This window comes from Lynx canadensis, chromosome E3 (assembly GCF_007474595.2).
Source record: "Lynx canadensis isolate LIC74 chromosome E3, mLynCan4.pri.v2, whole genome shotgun sequence".
In the NCBI taxonomy this organism is placed as follows: domain Eukaryota; kingdom Metazoa; phylum Chordata; class Mammalia; order Carnivora; family Felidae; genus Lynx; species Lynx canadensis.
This window is the reverse complement of record NC_044318.1, coordinates 10,936,337-10,948,434: the sequence shown is the minus strand read 5'-3', so window position 1 is coordinate 10,948,434 and position 12,098 is coordinate 10,936,337. Positions and strand designations below refer to the sequence as shown.

The 12,098-nt window shown below is 54.4% G+C and overlaps 1 protein-coding gene across 2 annotated transcripts in view; it reads right to left on the bottom strand.

Annotated features, from left to right (window-relative positions):
- Window positions 1-5,738, bottom strand: part of SHISA9 (shisa family member 9) — a 278,952-nt gene extending 273,214 nt beyond the window's left edge. For both annotated transcript variants that reach the window (XM_032591655.1, XM_030301523.1), the window contains exon 1: window positions 5,176-5,738. In XM_032591655.1, coding sequence (XP_032447546.1) covers window positions 5,176-5,738 — 563 coding nt within the window. The remainder of the gene's footprint in view (window positions 1-5,175) is intronic.
- Window positions 5,739-12,098: the final 6,360 nt, after the last annotated feature.

Genomic DNA, 12,098 nt, shown 5'->3' with positions numbered 1-12,098 from the left:
CACTTCTCTGCAATCTGAGAGCAAGTTAGTCCAGCACGTGTCCACTCAAAGGCCGTGCAGCCTAGTGGTCAGGGACCTGTGCCCTGGCCTCAGACTGTCCGGGTTGGAAGTCTGACTCCTCCACTCCCCAGGGCCTCGTTCATCCTCACGGAAAGCAATCTGTGCCTCTTCAGAGGCACACTGTCCTAAGGCCTGCCTCACTGGGGCAGGGCCTGGAATTAAATGAGCACTTATACACAAGCTCGTGGTGAAACAGCAGGCTGGACAAGGCTTCTTTCATATCACCCAGGCCAACACTTTGCAAGGCATTTAATGAGGCCATTCCCGGGTCTTCTCTCCTATTCTGAACCTGTCCCCCTCTGCTGCTTAACTCTGAAGGAGTTAGGAGACTGGACCAATGCCACACAGCTTAAAAGATGGAACAGGGCAAGGACTAGGTACTGAGTTTCAGACTACAACATTTACCCCTTTGGCAGGTAAGGGGTAGAAAATTCCAGTAATAAGGGTGATGGCAAGGGGGTAAAACTTGCTGAGCAGTGACCATAAAGAGGTCCTGTGCTAAGGGCCTCCCAAGCCCAGTCTCAGTGAAACCTCGCACAAGCCTGGGACATAGGGATCACCAGGGTCTCATTCTACAGACAAGAATCTAAAACTCAGAGAGGTGAAGTCACGTTCCCAAGGTCACACAGCTCCTAAGCGGCCAGACTGGATGGAATCTCCAGACATCTGACTTGAGGTAGGCTCGACTGAGTCTCCAGGGACTCCAGAGTGGGGGTGGAGACAGAGGCCAACCTGAGAGCTTCCTAAAGAGGGAACTCACCACTGGGTGGCAACCAACAGCTTCCCTGGGAAAATGTACATCAGTGTTGTCCAAACTACCGATTTCTCAAGAGAAGTCAGGAATCGGGATTTCTACGTGAAATCTCCTTAGTTCTAAGTTGGTTTTAAAACACAATGTATGACAGAGACTGAAGAAATTTTACAGGCAGATGCAGTGAGCCTTGACCGGATCCGAGTTTGGGAGCTCAAGCTCCAGAGGACATCTTTGGTACGACCAGGAAAATGTTACCCTGATTGGCTACTTGATGGTATGACAGACTTTCTGCCCTTCTTCTCGAGGGTGATCCTAGGATTGTGTCGTGGGGGAGAATGTCCTTGTTCTTAGGCAATCCACGCTGAAGTATTTAGGGATGAAGTGCCATGTCTGCAATTTGTTTTCAAATGTTTCAGCCAAGAAACACAGGAAAAGGAAAGGGAGGGAGAAAGGGACAGAGGAAAAGAAAATACAGAGTGTGTACTAAAGCAAACATGACAAAATACTAATAATTGTGTGGCCTGGATTAGTAACTCCCAACTGGGGGTGATTCTACCCCCAGATGACATGTGGCTATGACTGAGGACATTTTTTTTTTTAACTGTCACAGCTGGGTTGTAAGGGGGGTGCTATTGGCATAGTGGGTGGAGTCGAAGCGTGCTGCCAGACCCCCTACGATGCACAGAACAGCCCCCCCCACTACTGAGAATGAGCCGGCTCCAAATGGCAGTCGTACCGGGAGTGACAAACCCTAAAGACATTTTTATGTTTCAAGTTTTTTCTTTTGTATGTGCAAAATGTTTCACCGTAAAAAAAAAAAAAAAAAAAAAAAAAAAAACAGAGAGAGAGAGTGAAACTTTAAAATAAAAATAAGAACACATAAATAGCCACACCTTGCAGACCAAACAAAACATGCCTGCATGGTTGGGTAACCACAGCCGGCCACTGTTTGCAGTCACTTGTTCCGATCCACAGTGGCTGGATGTAATGCTGCTCTGGCTGGTGAATGAGGGTCTCTGAAGCTCTTCTGATATCGTGGGTGAGACCCCCGCAGCTCCTGGAGTTAGCTACTTTCTCCTATTATCAGGTCCCAGTCGGCCCAGAAGGGAGCAGCCAACATGCCCAGGACTCTGGGTCTGAAAACCGACATCACGGAGGCCTCTTCCGGGATACCACAAGCGCACGGGTCACCAGGAGCAATTGGTGACCCAGGGGTGCTTTCCGATGAAATGAGAATGAACCCCTCATCTCAGTGACCCGCACAGCCCAAGACAAAACAAATTAAGAGGCTGTGGCTGAGACGTTAATTGCACCCAGAAGCTCTCAGGTGGCTGGGTGCACCCCACCCAGGTACCCCGTGGCCCCCACAAGCAAAACCCAATGAGCTCATGGCTGTGACCAGGACTTGAAATGAACAACTGCACACACACAGTGCAACATGCATTTGGACGGTCCTTGGGGCAGCCCCCAGCACCACAAATACACAAAGCAGAAATACGTGCTGAAAACACACAACCAAATGCAAATAAGGGAGTGGCCTTGGATTAATTCATCCATTCCCAAGAATGTAAAAAATAGTCCCAAACTCAAGAACGGTCTTCCTCAAGAACGTCAAGGCCACTTTTGAAGAGCCATTCAGGGAGACTGTTACATCCGGATTTCTGGGGCTCATCCCAGACCTTTACTGACCCAGAACCTTTCCGGACAGAACACAAGAATGTGCATTTTAGGAAGCCCCCACCCCCACCCCCATCCAATGCTCACTGGCACTGAAAACACCGTTGAAATCAGGGGCCTGGGGACTGCAGTTTTATAACTGTGTGACCTTGGAGAAGCCATCCAACCTGAACCGTGATTTTCTCATCTATCAGTGGGAATTGACAGCACTTGTCTCCTAGGGCAGCTGTGCACACTAAAGGCGTGTTTACACACACATGCACGTGCACACACACACACACACACACACACACACACACACACACCCCTAATACGGTGCTTGGCAAATGTTCCTTCATCTTCTGTAATGGTAACTGTCCACACGCTGGAAAACCTAGAGAGCTTTACAAAAGTACACAGACTCAGCAACCCTAGAGATTCTGATGGAAATTGTCGAGGGCAGGGCCCCTAGCAACACGGTTTTTTTTTTTTTAAAGCACTCCAGGTGGTCCTAAACAGCAGCTGGGGTTGAAAACCACAGGGTGGAAACTGCCAGTAAAAATCAACTATCCTTTCTCTTCAAGAGAATGTACTTCTACCGCATTCTGGAATTTCCAAAGTGTACCCGGAGAGTCCTGTGGCCAGGCTCTGTTATCAGAGGACTGGGTGCCCCGCGATGCCACCCCCAAGCAGCCCTTTAGTGGTCCCTGCAGAAGTGGCCACAACTGACCAAGCTGGGGGAGGGGGGGGAGGGGGGACTCTTTTTCTCCAGACAAGAGCTGCAAGGTGGCAGGACAGGAATGGGAGTCGCTCCTGGGCCCTCAGGTCGGCGGTGGAGCGCTCTCGACAGGAATACCCAGATCACGCGGAGCCTGAAGATCACACATCACCTTCTCCCGCCGCAGGCCAAAGGGAGCCGCCCACCCTTAGCTCCCTGGCACCCTCCCACCTCCCCTTCTCCCGCCTTTCCTCCCCTCCTCCACCCCCCACCCAAACACCCAGGAGGGCTTCTGTAAGCGCTGGTTTGCAAGGGAAAGGCTCAGTGGATACTTCAGCAGAGGAATTAACCCGAATCTGCAAGGCAGGCTACCTATCCCTGGGGGACTCTCTCACTACCAAGGCGACACACGCCGCCTGCCGCAGTCCTGCCTCGGTACTCTTCCTTCACCTCAACACAGACCCCGGGAAGCTACAGGGACTGGCGGGGACTGCGGGGAAGTGAAACTCCGGCCTGTGGGGCTGGCGACAGGGCTTCTTGGGGGTGCAGGAGGTGGGCGGGGCCAGCGTGTTACTCGCTCAGTGGGTCAGGGTTTCCTGAATCCCCTGGAAGCTTACTTTTGTGCTTCAAGACCCCAACATCCACCCACCCCTCCCTGCAGACCCAAACCAAGAGGAACTTCCTCACCTCTTGCCCCAAATCCCTCCCCTCTGGGGAAAAGAAAGAAAGAATCATCGGATACTCTGCGTATAAATAGAAAATAATTACTAGTGAGGTGGTAATGTTCCTTCGCCTATTTTTGGTGGGTCTCTTTGTTCAGATTTTTTAGGCAGGCGCACGGAGCTCGTGCATCCACACGAGCACACATGGGCCCCCGCCGGAGGTGTGGGGAGGGTGTGTGTCGGGGGGGGGGGACCCATGGCGACCCCCGTTGCCTACACTCGGCAAGAAGCTCGAGCTAGCTAGCGCCCAGCCATCCAGCCGTTCCAAGACCGCCAGTCGCTCCCCAACCCCGCTCGCCCAGACCTCACGCCAACCCTGGCCTCCGTCGGGTCTGGGGGCTGAGTCCTGGGGGTTGCGTTCTCGGCCTCCAAAGTTACTGGGTTGTGCGAATCAATTTAGACACTTTTAAAAAAAGCAAAAGGCAAATAGCTCCATTAATCCCCAAATGCCTTCTCCCATCTGCTGCGACTTGCTGGCGCTGGGACTTGCATAATGAATAAGGCAACCAGGAAAGTTGACGAATCAGGGGGGCGGGAGGGGGGCTCCCGCCCTTGGAGTCCGCGCCAACCCCCTGCAAGGGGCGCAGCGTGCGGCGAAGGCCCCGGCCCCCAGCAGGGAGAGGTGGCGACGGCGGAAAGGGGCGAGGGGTGCGGGTGGCCGGGAGGCAACCGAGGTCCCGATTCCGGGGACCTGGCAGCTCAGGGAGAGAGAGGCGGCCGCTCCAGGCAAGGCTTTTGTTCTCGCCCTCCCTCCCCTCTCTCTCTCTCTCCACCTCCCTCGCCTCTTTTTCGCGAGCCTTACGAGTTGCAGGCGGCACACACTCCTTCCCTCCCTCACACACACGCGCGCGCGCGCGGGCTCACACACGCCCCCCTTCCCTTTCGGGCCCGCCTGCCCTGTTTACCTAGAAGCTAGCGTCTGGAATCCGAGGGGTAGACCCCTCCCCAAAACCCAAGACTCCGGGGCCGCGGGCTCCCGGGCTGTGTCTCAGACCCGCTTGAATCCTAGGCGGGAGGGGGCGGCGGGAGGGTGACGGGTGCAGAGACCCCCCCCCCCATACACACACGCGCTCCAGTCCACACCTGTGCGGAGCCCAGCGCCCCCTCTCCGCGCGGGGAGCCGAAGTTGGCTTCCCGGGCGACCTCCCCCAGCGGAGACGCGTGGGGGGTGGGGGAAGCGCCATTGCCCAGGGAAAGGTGGAGAGGGAAGACGAGGGAGAGCGGCGCCTGGAGGGGAGGCGGCGGGGGGAGGGGAGGCAGCCCACCTGGACATGTGCTCCCTTTGCGGCCGGTGCGCTTTCTCCAGCCCCAGCTTGGTGAAGATGCCTACAAGCACCATGACGGCCACCACCCCGCAGATGATGTAAACGATCAGGTTGGTCTTGTCCTTCGTGGGGTCGTGCAGGGGGTCGTCCTTGCGTGCGGGGGGCTTGCCGGTGTTGAGCCACAGCGGAGTGTCGTAGTTGGTGCAGGTGCTCTGGTTCAGTCGCCGCTTCTTAAATGTGCAGCAGAACCGGAAGCCACAAGTCCCGCAGCAGAAGATGAAGTCGCCCGAGCTGCAGTTGAACGGCGGGTCCCACTGGCCCATGACATCGAAGTAGCCCCGGCAGAAGTCCGGCGTGGGCGCCCGGGTCGGGGGCGCGTCCGAGGCCCCCGCGCCCTCGCCGGCCTCTCCGGAGGCGGCCCCGGACCGGTTGCCCCCCGCCAGCACTACCACGCCGCCCAGCTGCGCCAGCTGCCCGTGCCCCGCTCGCTCCTGCGCCCGGCACACGCGGGCGCACAGCTCGGTGAGGAAGCAGCCGAGGAGCAGCCGGAGGACGCGGCGCATCGTGTCTCCCAGCCCGGGCTCGGCCGCTCGGCCGCCGCTGGAGCCGCTGCAGCCGCCTCTCGAGGCGCGGCCGAAGCTGCCGAGGCTGCTGCCGGGGGCTGCGAGCCGCCGCGGGCCGCACATGCAGGGAGCGGCGCGGGGCGCTCGGTGGTCGGCGGCCACTGCGCTCGGCTCAGCCCGCGTTCGCCTCCAGCGCGCCGCGCGCCGAGGGGCCGGCCGGGGAGGAGCGCGCCTGACCGGGCGGGGGGAGGATGAGCGGGGGCAAGCGCGGGGTGCAGGTCCGGCCGGCTACGGGGAGAGGCGGGGGCCGGAGAGCAGGGGAGCGTCGGTCTGTCCGCGCCTCGCCTTGGCCGGCGGCTCCGGACTCGCCGCCCTGCGCCGGCTCGCAGGATCCCTCTCACCTCTCCAGCTCGCCAAGTGCGCTGGAGAGAGCGAAGCAACACTTGTGGAATGAAGGGAGGGCAGGAGGAGAGGGGGAGGGGGAGGGGGAGGAGGGCGGGCAGAGGAGGGAAGGGGGGGTGGAACGGGCGCGAGCTCGAGAGGGGCGGGGGCGCGGAAGAGGTGACTCGGGCGGGCGGGGGGGGGCGGGAGCGAGTTGGGGGGCGTGCGGAGCTGAGCTAGGCTGGCGGGCGGGGAGGAGGGAGCTTCGGCAGCCACCGGGGCTGAAGGCACCGCTCGGGTTTCCCGGCAGGTGGAGGATGGCTGCGGGACCTCCCGCGCCCTCTCCGGGAGGGAGGCACGGCTCAGACCTGTTCCGGGCGAAGAGGCGGCTCCGCCCGTGGCTTTTTCAGGCGTGCGTGCGGAGGAGCTGCGGCTCCAATCTGCCCTCCAGGGAAGAGGGGACTCGGAGGGGTTAGGGACAGACTAAGTGGCTTCCACTCCAAGGCGGACTGGGGTACAGACTGATCAGGATCGCCCCTCCATGGTGCACGGGGCCGCCTCGCCCTTCCTTTCCCCCGAATGCGCCCTCCAGCCAGGCGCGCATCCGGGATGGTTCTACTCCCTGGGACTTGCCGAGGACCAAGGCTCAGCTGGGAAGGCGGGGTGGCAAGCCACTGGCCCCGAGGTCAGCACCCCCGGGAGAAGGCCTTGAGATGAAGTGAAGTCGAAGAAGCGCAGGGAGTAGGGAGAGAGCAGACCAGGCAAGGGCACGTCCCACGTCCTGGAACGTCTTTCCTTGGGACTCTCCTAGGCCCCAGGACCTGCCACTTCTGTCCCTCTATGACCTCGCGGCGTTCCCTGCGTTCCACAGGAGGGCACACCGCCGCGCCTCCTCTGCGCGCCCAGATCCGGTGCAACGCAAGGCCTGCACGCCTAGCTTCAGCCACCCTCCCGCGCCTGGAGTCCGCGCGTGGGTCTCCGGAGACGGCTGGCGCCTGTGCTCACGGAGCCCCCCAGACATCCTCACCCGATGTGGCGCAGTCCGGCCTTGCTTCCTCGGCTTCCAGCCTCCGGTCGTCGCCCGTCAGTATTTCCAAATCTGCCCTCTCCACTCAGCAGATTCCAGCCATCCGTCGGCCCTCTCTCATTTCTCCCACTTCTGTCCTCTGCTTGAATTTGACTCCAATAGCCCCCCAAACAGCATTTGCACCAAAGCTGCGACACCGAATTTAGATCTCCACACGCCCCTGCGTTTTTGTTTTTTTAATTGCATTAACTAAGTATACACTTTGCAGTCGGCTGGGCGATCTGCAGGGAAATGATGCCTCCAACCACCCCACCCCCTGCCCTGGGCTTCAGTCAGGGGCTTCTCGAGGCATTTTCAAAGCACCAAAAAGTTGGACCACGTATAAAATGACATAGTGGGTTCTCTTTAACTGAAAAAGCATGCTAGAGAGGTGGTTGCTGGCCTCTCTTGTAAGTTTTCTCAGAATGACAGGGAGCTAAGCTAATTGTGCCTTCTCTTCGAAGAATGTCACCTACTGTCTTCCGAAAGACTAGCATAGAATGACCCTATTCCAGGAAAATACGAACCAGGCCGACCCTGACCCAGCATATCCAGGAGCATGCCAGCCCTCGGAGACTCACTGAATTATGGGCTGTATTTTGTCTCAAACCCACCTGGACAAGGTGTGAGATTGTTCAGTCTAAATGCATCAGAGCCATCGGAATGAGGTTCCCGAAATAGGGTAGTGTGACATGTCTGTCGACCCACACCCACCACCACTGTGTGAGCCTCTACAAACACAAGCATTGGTGTGTGAGAGCTAATGATAGCTGACATTTATTCGATGCTTACAACATACCCACTAAGCTTGTCTTTTCTAAAATCACCTCCTCACAGATGCTCAAAGCAGTGCCTGGCATCTCGCAGACAATCTGGGAATAGTTGCTAAACCACTTGAGTGACTGATCTTATTTAACTCTATCTCTAGGTAATATTACCGGGCCCACACAACAGAGGGAGAGACTGAGGCCCAAAGCAATTAAACCAATTGCCCACAGTAGTGCAGCAAGGGACGCTACCCAGTTGGCATTTGACCCAACAAATGTGACTCCTGGGTCTGTGTTCTAACCATTCCAGGTAGTGCCTTCCTAAAATAGGCCTCCAGACTCCCTGTCCATCTGACATTACGTTATATATTTGGTTTTTGCCTGTCTCCTGTCTCCGCACATCGATTGGTAAACTCCAGGACAGAAAGGGGCCTTGATTCCTGCAGCATCTCCCAGCACCTACAGCAGCGAGAAGCATGACAAACACTCAAAAAATACTTAGAGGCTGTTTTGATTAACTTACTAAGCTCTCTTACGCAAGACCGTTGGTGTTAAACCAAGGGAGGAAAGGAACCCGTACGACAGGAACAGACAATGGAGTTTCTGCTGTCAGGACCACGCAGAGGGATTGGGATATTTCTAGGCACTAAATCAGAATAGGAAAGGACTGTTCCAGCAGGCCTGCCCAGGTCCAGGAAGCTGAGGCTCAAAGAGGTTAAGGGCTTTGTCCCAAGGTCACATGGTCAGCAAATGGGAAAGCCAGGGCTGGGTGCAGAATGCCAGACTCCTAACCTCTGCTTTCCTGCTTGCCCACCCCCACCGCACCCCACCAAGGCACCTCCCAGCAAGCATAGGGCTGGAAGCCTAGGGCAGTGGCCTGGTAGAAGAATAGGTCACAGACACCTTCCCACAAGAGTTGGGGGTGTTCAGATACTTCTAAATTTGATTTTAAGAAAGAGGAAAAAAAAGCACCTTCGCCAAAAGAGACAAAATCTAGACAGCAAAGTCCATTTTAGAATGTCTCCAATCTCTGTAAAATATTGCCTGTCACCAGAACATTTGAGTCCGGTTCTCAGAGGAGACTCACTCTGGCTACTGTTCCCGGCTTTAATTAACAGAGACTGCCCCCTGTTTGTCACAAGGAGAGTGCAGGGAGCCTGCTTCAGAAAGAAGCCGACCTAATAGACCGACCTTCGCGGCTTATTTGCCAGATCCCAAACTCTAAACCTGCTCCCCCTGTGAGCTTCACCCAAAGCGAATTCCCTTGCTGTTCCCGCCTGCCCCTCTGGAATATCGCCCACACCTGTTTCCCAAGCCTTTGAAAAATATGTACAAGAAGGGGGGAATCAGGCTCATTTTACTCTTTAAAGGAAGAAAGCCACTTTCCTCTGGGTATGTCAACTCAGTAAATAGAGTCACTGCCGCCTAATAGGTGTGTGATTATTGAGAACATGTCCCCATTTAGAACACGTGGTTGAGAAAACATTTCTTTCAGGGTTCCTCACGGGGAGGGGTGCGGTGGGGGGGGGGGGATGGTTATTAACTTCCTAATTGAAACACCTGTCAAGTTCATGGAAGATGAAAAATCATCATCAAAGACCACCCCCCACCACTACCCAAATGAATTCATGCAAATGTGTTGAAATTAAAACGCAGCTCTTAATGAAAGTGCTTTCTATGAAAGAGATGATGACATTATTTACAAGACAGGCACTTTTAATACCTAAAGAAGAATCTCGTTTGCTCTAGGCTTAATTATGTCAGTCTGCAGCACCATTTGCAAGGAGCCTGCAACCGTACTCCCAACAATTAAGGGGGAAGGAGCGATGTTACAAAGGAGGTTTGCTCACCAGGACTCAGAGCCCGTGTCCCTCTATAAGCAACTCCACAAATCAGACTATTTGTGTTGTGGCCCTCACCTGAAGGCGTTGATTGTTAATAGTCCTCATCAGGTGGCTTTTAGGGTTTCAAAAAGGTTTCTTAGCAACTGTTAGCCTTGAGAAAAAAGAAATGAGAGGACTCGGAAGCTGTTGGTTCGAAACCTTAAGAGCTACCTGGGGGCTGGAGGAGGGGCGGGGAATCAAAACTAAACTCCCATATACAGAGCGTAAGGAGAGACCAAAGAAGGGGACAGATGTCTCCAGATGGGCGGGTGGTGGGGGTAATAAGCTAGGGAACTTACAAGGCCTGCCCTGGGCCCCGCAAGGCGAGTGGATCTCTGCAACTGCCTGCCAGAAGCTTACAAGTTTATATTACACAGAGCTTGCAATGGGGGTCAGTAGTATACTGTCCAGATGGTCTTAACAGCACTTTGCTCTCCCAAGGATGCACCCTTGAAGCAGACTCCTAGTGCCAGAACAGTGGGTGGAATATACGTTGCAAGGACAGAGGAGGGGGTGACGAGCCTCTGATTGCCCACCTCCAGCTCAGGGGTCAACTGGAGGTCATGTCCCCTGGATGACTTTCTCCAACAGAAGCCAAAATGTGGCCAGCTCCCTGCCTTGCAGGGGCAACACACTGATTTGATGTATTTTATTCTCTTTTTCTGAAAAGATAAAGGAAGATAAAAGATAAACTACAAGAGAAGTGAAGCGGGTCTAAAGTTGGGTTTCCCCAGACTACAAGTAGTAGGTGAGAGGTTTTTTGGTGGTACCCAAACATGTTTTTTTTAACAATTTTATATTTACTTTTAACGTGTGTCAGAAAAAAATAACAACACGTCCACACTTGGCTTCATGGGCAGAAACGTTTCAGGTGCACGTCAATTTAAAGTACATTTAAGACGAATAATAAATACATTATAGTATTTATTAATAAAATATAAATAAAGAAAATAAGAGGAAGTGTCTTGTGTTTAGGAAATGTGGGTTTTGGTATGAGGACAGGGTTCCTCAGTTTCAATGCTGTTGACATTCTTTTTTCAGTATTTATTTATTTTTGAGACTGAGACAGAATATGAACAGAGAAGGGGCAGGGAGAGACGGAGACACAGAGTCTGAAGCAGGCTCCGGGCTCTGAGCTGTCAGCATAGAGCCCGACTAGAACCCACAAACTGTGAGATCATGACCTCAGCCGAGATCAAGAGCTGGAGGCTTAACTGACTGTGCCACCCAGACACCCCCTTTTATCTAACATTGTTTAAATGTTCATTTATTTTTGAGACACAGTGAGTGGGGGAGGGGCAGAGAGAGAGAGGGAGACACACAATCTGAAGCAGGCTCCGGGCTCTGAGCTGTCAGCACAGACCCGGATGAGTGGTTCACACTTACAGACCGTGAGATGGTGACCTGAGCCAAAGTACTCGCTTACCTGGCCGAGCCACCCAGGTGCCCCAGTGATCTTGACATTTTAGAGTGGATCATTCTGTGCTGTGGGGAGCTGGTGTCGGGGGGCTGTCCTGTGCATCGTAGAAGGTTCAGCAGCATCCCTGGACTCTACCCACTAGATGCCAGTAGCACCTCCCAGTTGCCACAAACGAACACTGTGGATGAGCAGACACTGCGAAATCGATTGAGAACTGCCCCGTGTTGAAATCCTAGTTCTTTCTCATATGAGGTTTATGACCTCAAATGAGTCACTTAACCTTTCTAAGCCTGAGTTTCCCCATCTATCAGATGTGGATAGGAATGGTGCTTTCCTGGGGCACCTGGGTGGCTCAGTCCGTTAAGGCTCTCTGACTCTTGATTTTAGCTCCGATCATGATCTCATGGTTCATGAGTTCAACTCTGTGTTGGACTCGACGCTGACAGTGTGCAGAGCCTGCTTAGAATTCTTTCTCTCTCTCTCTCTCTCTCTCTCTCTCTGCCCTTCCGCCATGCACAGGTACGCTCTCTCAATAAATAATAAATAAATAAATAAATAAATAAATAAATAAAAACTTAAAAAAAAGAGTGGTGCTTTCCCCAGGAATATTACAAACACTCCATATCTTCTAATATTACAAACACCCCATATCTTGTGTAGAGCGCTTGGCACAGTGAAACTGACCTTAGGCAGTACTTAGTAAAGAGTCACTCTTATGACAGGCAACCTGAAGGAGGCTAGCAGGTGTCAGGCACTGCCCTGAGCCCTGGGGAGACCGAAGGCTGAGACAAGATCCTTGCTCTCCATGCAGCAACCCATGCTCAGGAGGGCCCCATGCTTTGT